At 43.0% G+C, this 12,884-nt stretch overlaps 1 protein-coding gene across 1 annotated transcript in view; it reads left to right on the forward strand.

Annotated features, from left to right (window-relative positions):
• Positions 1–1,833: 1,833 nt before the first annotated feature.
• Positions 1,834–12,884, forward strand: part of LOC135873635 (macrophage mannose receptor 1-like) — a 53,155-nt gene continuing 42,104 nt past the window's right edge. The window contains exons 1-6 of the mRNA XM_065398277.1: positions 1,834–1,894; positions 4,541–4,702; positions 5,528–5,641; positions 8,422–8,568; positions 9,848–10,030; positions 11,319–11,473. Of these exons, the coding sequence (XP_065254349.1) occupies positions 1,834–1,894; positions 4,541–4,702; positions 5,528–5,641; positions 8,422–8,568; positions 9,848–10,030; positions 11,319–11,473 (822 nt within the window). The remainder of the gene's footprint in view (positions 1,895–4,540; positions 4,703–5,527; positions 5,642–8,421; positions 8,569–9,847; positions 10,031–11,318; positions 11,474–12,884) is intronic.

The following is a 12,884-nucleotide window of genomic DNA, read 5'->3' on the forward strand; positions in this document are numbered from 1 at the left end:
TCACCTCACACATGTTTTATAATTTCATGTCCCAACTTCTCTTAACTTCAGTGAAAGGAAAGAAACTGGTGGGGTTTGTCTCGATGGAGAAATTAACTGACATAGCTATGCCAGTATCATTATATAATACCCCAGGTGGACACTAATTCTGGAAGAATAGTTCCTTTTTCCGATTTAGTTTAATATGCTTATACCGGAAATGCAATGTCAGTAAATTGCACTGTGTAGACAAGACTGTAGTTTTGTCTGACAAAAGTATTCTGGTACAAAGTCCAGTCCTCATACATGTACTATGGGAGTGGGATTGGCCTGTACAGTCAGACTCACCCCTTCTACCTCTACCACTAGGAAATGTGGTGGTAATGTTCACCAGTTCAACAATATAACGTACAGAGCTGTTGAATATTCCCACTGCAGCAGGGCCCCAGGCAAAAAAAGCCTCCGGCCGCCCCCCCCCCCCAGCGGGGGGGGGAGGGCTGCCGGAGCCCCGGGGGGAGGGCGGCTCTGCTCTCCCCCTGGTGGCCGGGGGGAGGGCGCCGGGGGGGAGGGCGGCCGGAGCCCTGGGAGGAGGGCGGCGAGCCCCGGCCGGGGCTTGGCTCTCCCCCCGGCGGCCAGAGCGCCGGGGGCAGGGCGGCGAGCCCCGGCTGGGGCTCGCCGCTCTCCACCCGGCGGCCAGGGGGAGGGCGCCGGGGGGGAGGGCCGCCAGAGCGCCGGGGGGAGGGCGGCGAGCCCGGCCGTGGCCCCGCTCTCCCCGGTGGCCGGAGCGCCGCGCCGCCCCCCTCCAGGTGCCGCCCCAAGCACAAGCTTGGTGGGCTGGTGCCTGGAGCCGGCCCTGCACTGCAGGTATTTAGATAAATGTCATGACCTTTCTTGAAGAAAGCCCTTGGAAGTGGTGTATGACAGTTGTCTAGTCCCTACACAGGAAATCTAGAAATTACCTTTGAAGTGCACTGTTTCTGAGATCCCTTTTGGCCAGATACCCAAAATGTGTATGCTGAGGCTGGCACATCTGACCATCCTAATTCACCAATCTTTGTTTTCAGAATTAAAATTCTGCTTGTCCTGCAGGGTGATTTTAACTGAATAACGCTGTAAAGTTAATTCCTTATCTTCCAGACAGGTGGAAATGTGAGCTGCTACCAATTTTACTGGAATACTGGGAGTGTTGTCTCACTATGTATCTGAGGTATACAGTTTAAATGTAGCGGCTGAGCTTTTATCTAAATAAAATAAAAAAATTATTATAAATTAATGGAGATATCCCATCTCCTAGAACTGGAAGGAACCTTGAAAGGTCTTCGAGTCCAGCCCCCTGCCTTCACTAGCAGGACCAATTTTGATTTTGCCCCAGATCCCTAAGTGGCCCCCTCAAGGATTGAACTCACAACCCTGGGTTTAGCAGGCCAATGCTCAAACCACTGAGCTATCCCTCCCACCACCACTGAGTTATCCCTGACACTGTTAGCTCCCTAATATCTTTTAGCGATTTCATTGGCCTGGAAACCCAGCAACTGACCCAACATTGTCCCAGAAAACTGCACTGAATTGTAACCACTTTGTTTATCACCTGCATTTCTATGGAAAGAGACTTTGCCCTCAGTAAAGAGCGATTCACGTACAAAAGCAAAGTTTGCTCTGTTAATTCCTGCTATTTCAAAATGCCACATGTGACAGGATAGTTCCTTATTTAGAGCCCAGAGCTTTCCCCTGATCTGTCAGCCCTTTGAAACATAGTAGGACCTGCCAGACGGCTCCTTACAGAAGGATTTTATTGACAGCAACTAATTACCATCATCACTTAGTGGAAAGGAAGAAAGGAATGAAACATTTGCCATGACATTCTCCACATTGCTTGTTTTCCTCTCTCTCATTCACAGTACTTTGCAGCTGCTGGGTAAGTCTCCATTTTGTAAAAATTGGATATTAAAGGTCTTCACCTCATGCTTTTCCTTGGGCATTTTGCTGCTCTGTTTGGTGTAGAGTCTGGCTATTCTTTCTTTGTTATTAACCGTATAGCTGTGATGGGTGGGACCCGCCTCAGGGAAAGTTGCAGATTCACATAGGATGCAGGGGAAGGCACAGGGCCTAGCAGGATATCAGAAACAGGTACAGAGGGAGAGAGGGGACAGGAACTTTAATTCTGAATGTCATGACTTGCAAATGGATGTGGCCAGCTTATTGATGGCTCTGCATGGGTGTGCAATGGGGGAAGAAGGTGTCAATAGCTTTCTCTGCCTTCCCTTGCAATTGCACCTCTTGTGCAGTGATCCCCCATAGGACAGTTGCTTTGTGGAGCCATTTCTTCATGGCAGCATTATCCAGGTCTCTACCCTCTTTGAGGAAGAGACTACAAGAGCAGGAAATTGCTTCCCTCTTCCCCCCACCTCCCCGACATTAAGCTGGAGTCTCATTTCTGATCTGGTCAGTGTGTTTACATGATGGATGAAGGATGAAGGAATGGATGTAGATGATAAAGGGAATCCCTTTATCATCTACACTGCAATCGGAGGTGTGAATTCAGCTCAGGTAGGCATACCCATTCTAACTTTAATCTAGCTAGTACTGGTAAAAATAGCAGTGAAGATGTGGCCGCTCAGGCTTCATTGCAGACTAGCAACACGAGTACATGCCTAGGGTTCCAGGCAAGCTTGTTCAGCCTGAGCAGAAGCCCATGCCACTGTGCCTTCACTGCTATTTTTAGCTGTGCTAGCTAGATTAAAGCTAACACAAGTATGCCTGCCCGAGCTGGAATCACTTCTTTGATTGCAGTGCAGACATACCCAAACATATAAAGTGTGTGTGTGCGTGCGCATAGATAGAAAGAACCTACATTTTAAAAAGTGACATGATTTTGTGTGCCTCTGTGTTTTGAGTGCCCAACTTGAGGGCTGGATTGGGGCAAAAATCACTAGTTAGATAAGAAATCTTAAGTCATATTGTAGGCTGAGCTGTTAGGCTGACCTATTATTAAGATTGCCCAACACCCTCCAATAAGACCATACTTTTAGTATGGAAAGCGCTAGCATCCCCATGCTTTGGGGAAGAGATTGTATAATTGGCAGAGGCTACCCTTTGTGTCAGGGATCTGGCTTATGCCATTCCTGTGGAAATCGGTCTGAATTTGGTCAAGTTATAAGCCTTTGGAAAATCACAGTTGGCACATATTCCATGGAGACAACGTATATTTTAGTAACTAAAATCTCTGAAGATTCTGTCTTCACAGAGCATATTTGAGCCTCTCACAGCTCCTAGTGTTGACTAAACTGTGCATGAGCCATCCCCACCAATCAGCTGAGCATGCTCCATCCTCTCTCAGCTCTTACAGCTGATCAGACTGCTCATGCACCATTCCCATAGCATAACATCATCTCACAATTCATACATGTGACCAGACTGCACATGCACCATCCACTCAGAGTGACTGTGGGGGAAGACCAGTGCATAGAATGAGACATGGGACTGGCTGGGTGAAGGTAGGCCTGGGAGCCAGGAAAGGAAACGGTTGGAGATGGAGATAGTGGATGGTGAACTGAAATTGAATGAGGAGCCAGGGGAGAGTGGGACTGACAGGGCAAGGAAACTGGCAACTGGAACCAGTTGGAGGGGGGAGGAGGTGCAGGGAGGGAATACAGATCTAATGAGGAGCCAGGTTGCATGGGGGATAACTGGGATAGGCTGGGCAAACAGACTGGGACAAGAAGCCAAGGGAGGGGAGAACAAGGAGTCTGGAGAAGGAGACTGGCACTGGAAGCCAGTGGGGACAGAGAGCATGGCCAGGGAGATAGGTGATTGGAGACTGGGGAGAGATGGTGGACACATTAGGGAGTGGTGGAGGGAACTGGGAATAGCTAGGCAGAGAGACTTGGAGCATGATGGGGGAGACATGGACTGGGAGAAACTGGTAGAGGGAGTCTGGAGTGGGAGACTAGGACTTGTACAGCAAGGAAATTGGGACTGGGAACAGTAGCCTGAGGAGTGGAGACTGGGACTAACTAGATGAGGAGAATGGGCTTGGGACTGGGAGTCAGCACTAGGACTGGGGCCGGTTGAGGGTTCAAGATTGGGGACATAGGAGTCTGTGCCATCTAGAGCACACACACCTTCAGAGCCTGAAATGGAACTCAAGATCCCTGAAGTTCACCATTCCTCTGCTGTCAGAGGCGATTGCCCGTGGGCATGGGTGAGCATGAGTGACAGCTCATCTGAATGCCCACCCTTCCCCTTTCATCTATGTTTAAGGCTATCTTAGATTTTGTGAGCAAAAACACATTTAAAATACCCACCCACCCCTAGCTCTCCCCCCTCCCTGCAAAAAAAAATTCTGAAGTTTAGAAGACTATACAAAAATATACACTAATAGAATTCAACTCCTGTTTTGATTTTAGTGTTGCTGTTGCTTTAGAATTGATGGTATTTTACAATTAATATCATATATTGATGGACTCTGACAGATTTTGCATTCCATAGAAGCACAGACTGCATAACAGAGTCTATTTGGGTCAATCATAATTAATATTACATATCTTTCTTCCCTTTCCAGGTGACACTGAAAGATTTTGGACTACAGATTCTTTGACAGGTTTCCACTACCAGATAAACTCCCAATCAGCTCTAACATGGCACCAAGCAAGGAAAAGCTGCCAGCAACAGAATGCAGAATTATTAAGCATCACAGAGATACAGGAGCAAACATACCTGAGAGGTAAACTAACAAAATAATCAAGAGTGAAAACTCAAGGTGACATCTTGGCTGCATTGAAGTTAATGGAAAAACTCGCATTGATGTCTGTGGGACCAGGGTTTCACACACAGTGATTTTTCTGTTTTTGTGTCAATTCTAAATATATCTCAATGGTCTGAGAAACCTTTTCAGTGAGGCAGCAGCATTTACGTCACCCTTTAAAAGGATAAAACACATCCCCCCACCCACTAGCCTGCAGTACAGGAAGACTGGCCATTCCCCTTTCGGGGAGCATAGTGACATTGGCCATGAAAAAACAAGAAGCAAGTCCTGGTGCAAAGGTTGTCTCCACATCATCTGCTTCCTCCCACCACTGTTCAGGAGTAGTCATAATCTGATCCATAGATTAATATGTTTCCTGTAATCTTTAGTGATTATTTATAACTCCAATATATAACTTCTGAATACATGAAGGTGGTTAGTCTCATCCTAATATAGGTGGATTTTACATGCGTCAACTTCCAATAACGCCAATGGAGTTAATGATTTAAGCTCCTTTATAAAAGTCATGAAGGAGGCTTCATAAACACCAGTTTGGAACAGGACCAGAAGAGAGCTAATGAAGCTTTCATGTGCTATGTTTGTGCTGAAATGAAAAGTTCATTTATTCCTTTTGTTAGCCAGAAATCTCTGTAACCTTTACACATATATGCTCACATGTATATTGTGTTCCTATTTTCATCTATATATTTTACTAATTGGAAAAGTGATATTTTTATTGACTGGCTCTATCTGAGAAATGTAAATTTTGGTTCAAAGTTTCATTTAATTTCTTTTGTAATTTAGAGATAACTAAAAATATGGATTCTGCTCTCTGGATTGGACTTAATAGTTTGAATTTTAACGGTGGATGGCAGTGGATGGGTAGCAGTCCTCTCAGATATTTAAACTGGGCTCCAGGTAGGTAAATCTGTTTATAATAATCAAAATAGATCTTCTGCTGGTGTAAAGTGGTATAGCTCCACTGAAGTCACTGATTTACACTAGCTGATGGTCTGCCCCATCATTTTTAAGAGTAAAATTCTCTGATGCACATTATAGATTTCAACACCAGTATTTTTTTATCACTACAAGCATGGAACTGTCTATAGAAATGAATATCATTTGGAGGTAATAATCACCAAACAGATCTGATTCGAATTTTTCCTTAAAATGTAATCCAAAAATGAAAAATATAAATCGAAGCTTCCAGAAGCAGCAAAATATTTAGGAAATAAAGGCATTGCATCTTCTTCACATATTCTAAATATTATACACCGTTAGAGTAAAACTGATGCTTCATCAAAAATCTTCAACACATTCTATTTAGAGAACAGGGGCCACTGCATCCTTTGATGACAGTGTAACTGGAATAATGCAGTAGAAATCAAGCCCATTGTTGCTTATATAGTCTATTACATATTTTCTATTTTTTATTTCTAAGGCCAGTTGCATGAAATCTTGATTGTAACTTGTATGTGTTCATCTGCTCTTGTAGCTTATTTGTTGCTGAAATCAATAATCCAATGCTTGTGACAGGGTATGATTCAGGGGGGATCATGATGGTTTCCAAGCTGCTTCCACAAAATAAACTCTGGCCATGTAAATTGGCAAATGAACAGCTGCTCATAGTAGATTGTGCAGATGTTCAAAATATGATCATGTGAACTGCTAGGCTTCTCCTCAGTAGGTCTTGAATATACCCATGGGCTCCACTGGGCTCACTAGGCTTGGCTCTTTGATTAAAGACAAAGGAAAAAAAGCGGATCTGTCTTCCAAACTCCACCCACTTGTGGCACCAAAATAAGACATCACTCACAATAACTTGTGTGGATCTATCCTTCCCTCTCCACCCTTTCTGATATGTACAATGAAGTAATCAACAATGTTGACATTTAAATTATCATTACTGGGTATCTGCATTAACACCTCACAGAAATGAACGGGGCAGTTCACACCACTCAGAGCTATTGCTCCAGGGTCTCTGCAGACACATCTCTGCAGCTTAGGCCAGGTCTGCACTACAAAGTTATGTCAACATAAGCCACCTTGTGTCGACTTAGGCCTTGGCTATACTTGCAAGCTAGAGCGCATTAAATCAGCCCTGTACACCCTAACTCCAGAGGTGTCCACACTGGCAAGGCACGTAGATCGCCCAGACTCGTGGCTGGAGCGCCCCTGGTAATCCACCTCCACGAGAAGCATAACGCTTGCTGCGCCCCGGCTGGAGCACCGCGGTGCCAATGTGGATGCCCTGGTCTGTTAATGCGCTCTGATCGGCCTCCAGAAGTGTCCCACAATGCCTATTCTAGCCACTCTGGTCATCACTTTGAACTCTATTGCCCTGCCCTCAGGTAACCAACTGTCAGACCCTCCCTTTAAATTCTCTGGGAATTTTGAAATTCCCCTTCCTGTTTGCTCAGCAAGGCGTGGAGTGCTCTCAGCACATCTTTCCAGGTGACCATGTCTCCACGCGCCAGGCGATCCCCAGTATGGAGCAATGGCGAGGTGCTGGACCTCATTAGTGTTTGGGGGGGGGGAGCTGTCCAGTCCCAGCTGCGCTCCAGCTGTAGGTATTACGATACTTACGGGCAGATATCAAGGTCCATGAGAGAAAGGGGCCATGACCAGGACGCAGTGCCGTGCAGGGTTAAAGTGAAGGAGCTGGGGAATGCCTACCACAAAGCGCGGGAGGCAAACCACCACTCCGGTACTGCCCCCATGATCTGCCGTTTCTACAAAAAGCTGGACGCAATACTTGGGGGCGACCCCACCTGCATAATGAATAAACGGGAATCTTGACTCGGAACAGAGGTTATTTTACCTTTGAATTTTGCACAGGTGTGACTGCTGCAGGAATACGGTGTCCAGTCCTGGTATCCACAATTCAGGAACGATGTTGATAAATTGGAAAGGGTTCAGAAAAGATCCATGAGAATGATTAAAGGATTAGAAAATATGCTTTATAGTGATAGATTCAAGGAGCTCACTCTGTTTAGCTTACCTAAGAGAAGGCTACGGGGTGACTGTCTATATGTATCTACATGGGGAACAAACATTTAATAATGAGCTCTTCAGTCTAGCAGAGAAAGATATAACACAATCCCATAGCTGGAAGTTGAAGCCAGACAAATTCAGACTGGAAATAAGGAGTAAATGTTTAATGGTGAGAATAATTAACTATTGGAACAATTTACCAAGAGTGATGGTAGATTCTCCATCACTGAAAATTTTAAAATCAGGATTGGCTCTTTTTCTACAAGCTCTGCTCTAGGAATTATTTTCGGGAAGTTCTGTGGCCTGTGTTATACAGGAGGTCAGGCTAGATGATCCCAAGGTTCCCTTTTGGCCTCAGAATCTATTAACTTTTTTCAGTTTGATTAATCTGTGCAGCTGATAGTGCTCTGCGTCTAGTCAGTTTAACAATCATAAAGGCAAGAGAGATCACCAAAAAATTGTTCCTTCTATTGGTGACATGATTTTTTGCAGTGATTACATGGAGATTCTGTTTTATCTGCAAAAAGAACAGGAGTACTTGTGGCACCTTAGAGACTAACAAATTTATTAGAGCTGTAGCCCACGAAAGCTTATGCTCTAATAAATTTGTTAGTCTCTAAGGTGCCACAAGTACTCTTGTTCTTTTTGCGGATACAGACTAACACGGCTGCTACTCTGAAACCTGTTTTATCTGTTTGTCAAAGGAAGCCCCATTCCAGCCCCTGGTAAACTCTGTGCCATGCTGAATCCCAGAAGAGCTTCTAAATGGGAAAACCAGGCATGTAATCAGAAACATGGCTACATTTGTAAAAGGGGAAACTCCACTTTAGAGTCTCTCAATACGCCTTCAGGTAAGTGTGTTAATTTAATAAAAGGTGATTTTTTTTTTTGTAGAAACTGCAGCCTGCAAAGATGTGCAATGGATAAAAATGAGATGCATTTTGATTGCCATGAAATTACAGTGGAAGTTATTTTTTTAGCCAAGAGCAATGCTTTAAAAACACCCGTGTGTGTATGTGCATGCCTTGTGTGTCCCCACCTGCTTGTGCACAAATTTTCTATATTGCTTGGTACAAAAGGCCATTATTCTGCCCTTATCCTATATGAACCACTCTGGGAAGAATTCCATTATTCCATTCATCTAAAGCAGGGTGGCTAAATTTTACACAACTAAAAGCCATATTGGCATTTTGACAGGAGCCAAGGATCGAATTTGCATAAACCATAATTGTAATTTCATGTCCCTAATTGCACAAAAGGCACACACCACAGCCACCCTAACCTTTAATGCAAAGAGTCAGTCTGTGATGACTACAGCATGCAACACTTCATGTCCATCTGAGCAGGACAGCAGGAGCACTAGTTTTCATTATCCACGTCTCTGTATTAAAAAGCGGCCATGGGCTACATTTTACATTTCCTTGGACTACATTTAGACTGCAGGCTGCCTTTGACCTAAAGCATACAAATGACAAGTTAATAGCAGTCATATGCTATACCTAGAAGTGATCTTCAATAGGCTGTTTCCCAGGGATGCTTTGAAAGCTGCTGTAAATGCTCAGTGACAAACTTATTAAACTAGATAGAGATTTTATTTAAGAATATTTTAACTGACAATAATAACATGAGAAAGAAATGGGTCAAGATTTTTTAAAAAGGGGACCTAAAGTTACGGTCTAAAACCTGTATTTAGTCACCTAAGTGGCCCAATGTAAAAAGGTGACAATTTAAAGACGAGACAATTAGTTGCAGTAGTTTACAAAATTATTTCTGATGGTCAGTTACTTATAAGCAGTTACTAGAGATTTAGACCATGAGTGTCAATACCTGAAATTTCTAGGGAGTTGCACTATATGACAAGTCTGGGTAGATCTGTCCAAGTCTGGGTATTTTATGATATTTAGATGTTTAAATGATAAAAAACCATATTTTATTTATATTCACATTTAACATATTTAATATTAGTCATATTTTAATTCTCATTAGAATGTTCTTGAATTTCTGACCTCAAATGTCACCTATATTCAGCTAGATCTCCTGTATTTTATGCGCAATAACAGAAAATACTGCCAGTCTCATTTACTTTGTTCTCTTTTACATTGCTCTAAAACATTTTTATTTTGATTTTAGATCACTTGGGGCCTATTAAATGCCCAGATGGGTGGCTGCCATATGCAGGTCATTGTTACATGATTCACAGAGAGCCCAAAGTATGGAAAGAAGCTTTGACTTCATGTAAGAAGCAAGATGGAAATTTGGCGAGTATGCATAATATTGCAGAGAACAGCTTTATTGTTTCTCAGCTTGGCTACAGTAAGTATTACTACAGGCAACTGTTTTGTCTGCAGTATTTATAATGAACAGTTAGCTGGTTTTTATTTTGAACACTACTGCTAACATTTATAGCCAAAGAATGGATCAGACTTAATAGGTGTTTTTTACATAAACACAGAAGAATATTTTTTGTTTACTTATGAAGTAAAAATCTAAGTATTAAAAAAAGTTGTACAGTAGGAAAGGAAAAATTCTATAGCTTGTGTGTGCCAACCTGCTTTCTTAGTACATAACGGGGGTGAATCTTGTGCCTCCAACCCCAGTCCCATGCATTGAAGGCTGACGAGTTCTGTAGTGACCAAGGTCTTCTCAGCTAGGTCTCAATCCAACATTTGAGCATGTGCTTAACTGTAAGCACTGGAGGAGTCCCATTAAAATTGACAGAACTACTCATGCTTAAAGTTGAACATGTGCTTAAATGCATTGCTGCATTGGGGCCCTAGTGAAGAACAGTTAGGAAAAAACAACTCTGCTACTTTGTACAAACAAAATATGGGCTATTGTGGTTGGTGTCAGCATAAGCTATTTCAGCTTCCTCTCTCTCTAAGAAACCACCAAGTTCCTCCTCCTGTTTGTTTCATGGACCTGCAGGAGACAGTCATGCAGAGGTGTCTCCAAAGAGTTTTTGGGCTGCCAACATTTTGCAAAAATGTATTTTTTTTTCTTGTGAACCATAATGAGGAAAATGTATTTTTTTATGAAAAGAAATAGAAAAGGTGAACAGGGTACATACAACTTCATCAACTATGTGCCAAGCCAACCACCACAACCAGTGCTGAATTGTGGGACGGCATGGGGATAGCTGGTCTGGTTCTGCAATTTTCCAGTCAATGGCAGCCCTCTGTTGTTAAGAGGGATGCTGTTGCTCAATCCCAGCACCTCTAAGGCCACTGCTGACAGAAGACAGAACAAGGCACAAACCAGCATATTTCTGCCTTTATTTTGTTGCTTTAAGTTATCAATAAAGTTTGTCAAAAATTGTTTGTATCTCTCCTCTGCCATTTGAAATGAGCATATGTCCCTTTGTTAAAGGCAAGATTTTTTGAGTGAATCTAAGACTTAGCCATGTTAAATGTAGGCCAGCTTACCTCTCACAGCAGAGAGGGATGTGAAGGAGTAACCTGCATTTTTGCTAAAGGAGAAAGACTTACCGTAACTCTCTAAGTGCTATATCCCAACATTCGTGACTGAAATCTCATTCCAGACATGGAAATTCACTCTGTTACCAGTAAAAACATCATTAACACACCAACTGCTTTTATGTTAGAGCCAACAGAAGACCTGTGGATTGGACTGAATGCCCTTAAGATTCAAATGTATTTTGAATGGAGTGATGGGACTCCTGTGACATATATTAAATGGCTACGCGGTCAACCCAGCTATTCAAAGAGACAAGAAGATTGTGTTGTTATGAAGGGACAGGTAAAATAATCCAATTATTTTTCATAGATCTATAGATTGGAAGGCCAGAAGGGACAGCTGTGATCATCTAGTCTGACCTCCTGTATAACACAGGCCATAGAACTTTCCCTAAATAATTCTAGAGCAGCTCTTTTAGAAAAATATTGAATCTTGATTTAAAAATGTGAGTGATGGAGAATCCATCACAACCCTGTGTAAATTGTTCCAAGGGTTAATTTACTCTCACTGTTAAGAATTTGTGCTTTATAGTGATGCTAATCATTACATAGTTCAGGCTTAAACTGCCATTCATTATAAGCCTGATTCTGAAATGTTCACATACCTCTCTTCTCCATAACCTTACCATAAACACATGAAACCACTTGAAATTTCACATGCCAGATCTCAGCCTAAAGTAAGTTTTCATGTAAGTTTGGGACCAATCAGACAGGGCATTTATAAGATGTGTGAGATCAAAAGTGAAGGAGTAATATTTTCCTAATGTCTTTTAGCATTTCATATCTCCTAAAGAACTCGGCCCAGAAATTCCAAAATTGTTTTGTTATTATGGTCATAGCAACAAGTAATGCCTTTGCTTTTAGAGGCTCACAGTGATTTATTTGTTATTATTATAAGTGGCTATTGCATACTCTGTTTTCTAATCCACTAGACCAGACTCCAGGGAAGTGACTCAACTTCTGAGTTTGTTTCCCCGTCTGTAAACCTAAGATATGTATATACCTTCTTAAGGCTGTGAACATCTTAAATCCTACATTACTTTTGACTGCCTGCTTTTACAACCATAAATATCTTTTAACGTGGGTTTTGTTTGTTTGTTTTGTTTTGCTTTTTTGTGTATAATGTCCTAGGTTTTAAAAAGCCAAACACTGAAAAGACATACATTTTATGATGTGGAATATTATTCACCCTCCCTCTCCCCCCAAATGGGTCATGAGCAGGATTGGAACCTCTAGTTCTAGAGCCCGGGTCTCAATCAGTTGAGCTTACCAAGTAACTGGTAGTAGTAGCAGGCTGTTGTCCTCTATGTGGACAAGCCAGAGGAGGGGTATGAGACACATATTTTGTCTCTGACTGTGAACAGCCAGTTGCTGACAGCAGAGGAATGTTGAAACTCTGGATTCCTGGAGAGTTCTGGAAGGGAGTGTTCTCTAGTAGTTACAAACACTTATTTCCTATACCTCCTCCAGCCTTTTGCCCCTGCCCCTAGCACAGCGTTTCTCAAATGTGGCCACCATGGCTGTATGCAGCCACCAGGGGCTTTTCTTGCAGCAACAGCTTCCTGGGCAATGATTTGGGGGGTGGGGGAAGAGGGGAAAACAGTGGCTCCTCCCCAGGGGCCACCAGCAGTGGTTGCACCCCACCCCCCTCTCGGGAGATACAAGCTGCAGGAGCAGGCAGTCAGTCAGTTCCC

Source organism: Emys orbicularis, chromosome 2, assembly GCF_028017835.1.
Source record: "Emys orbicularis isolate rEmyOrb1 chromosome 2, rEmyOrb1.hap1, whole genome shotgun sequence".
In the NCBI taxonomy this organism is placed as follows: domain Eukaryota; kingdom Metazoa; phylum Chordata; order Testudines; family Emydidae; genus Emys; species Emys orbicularis.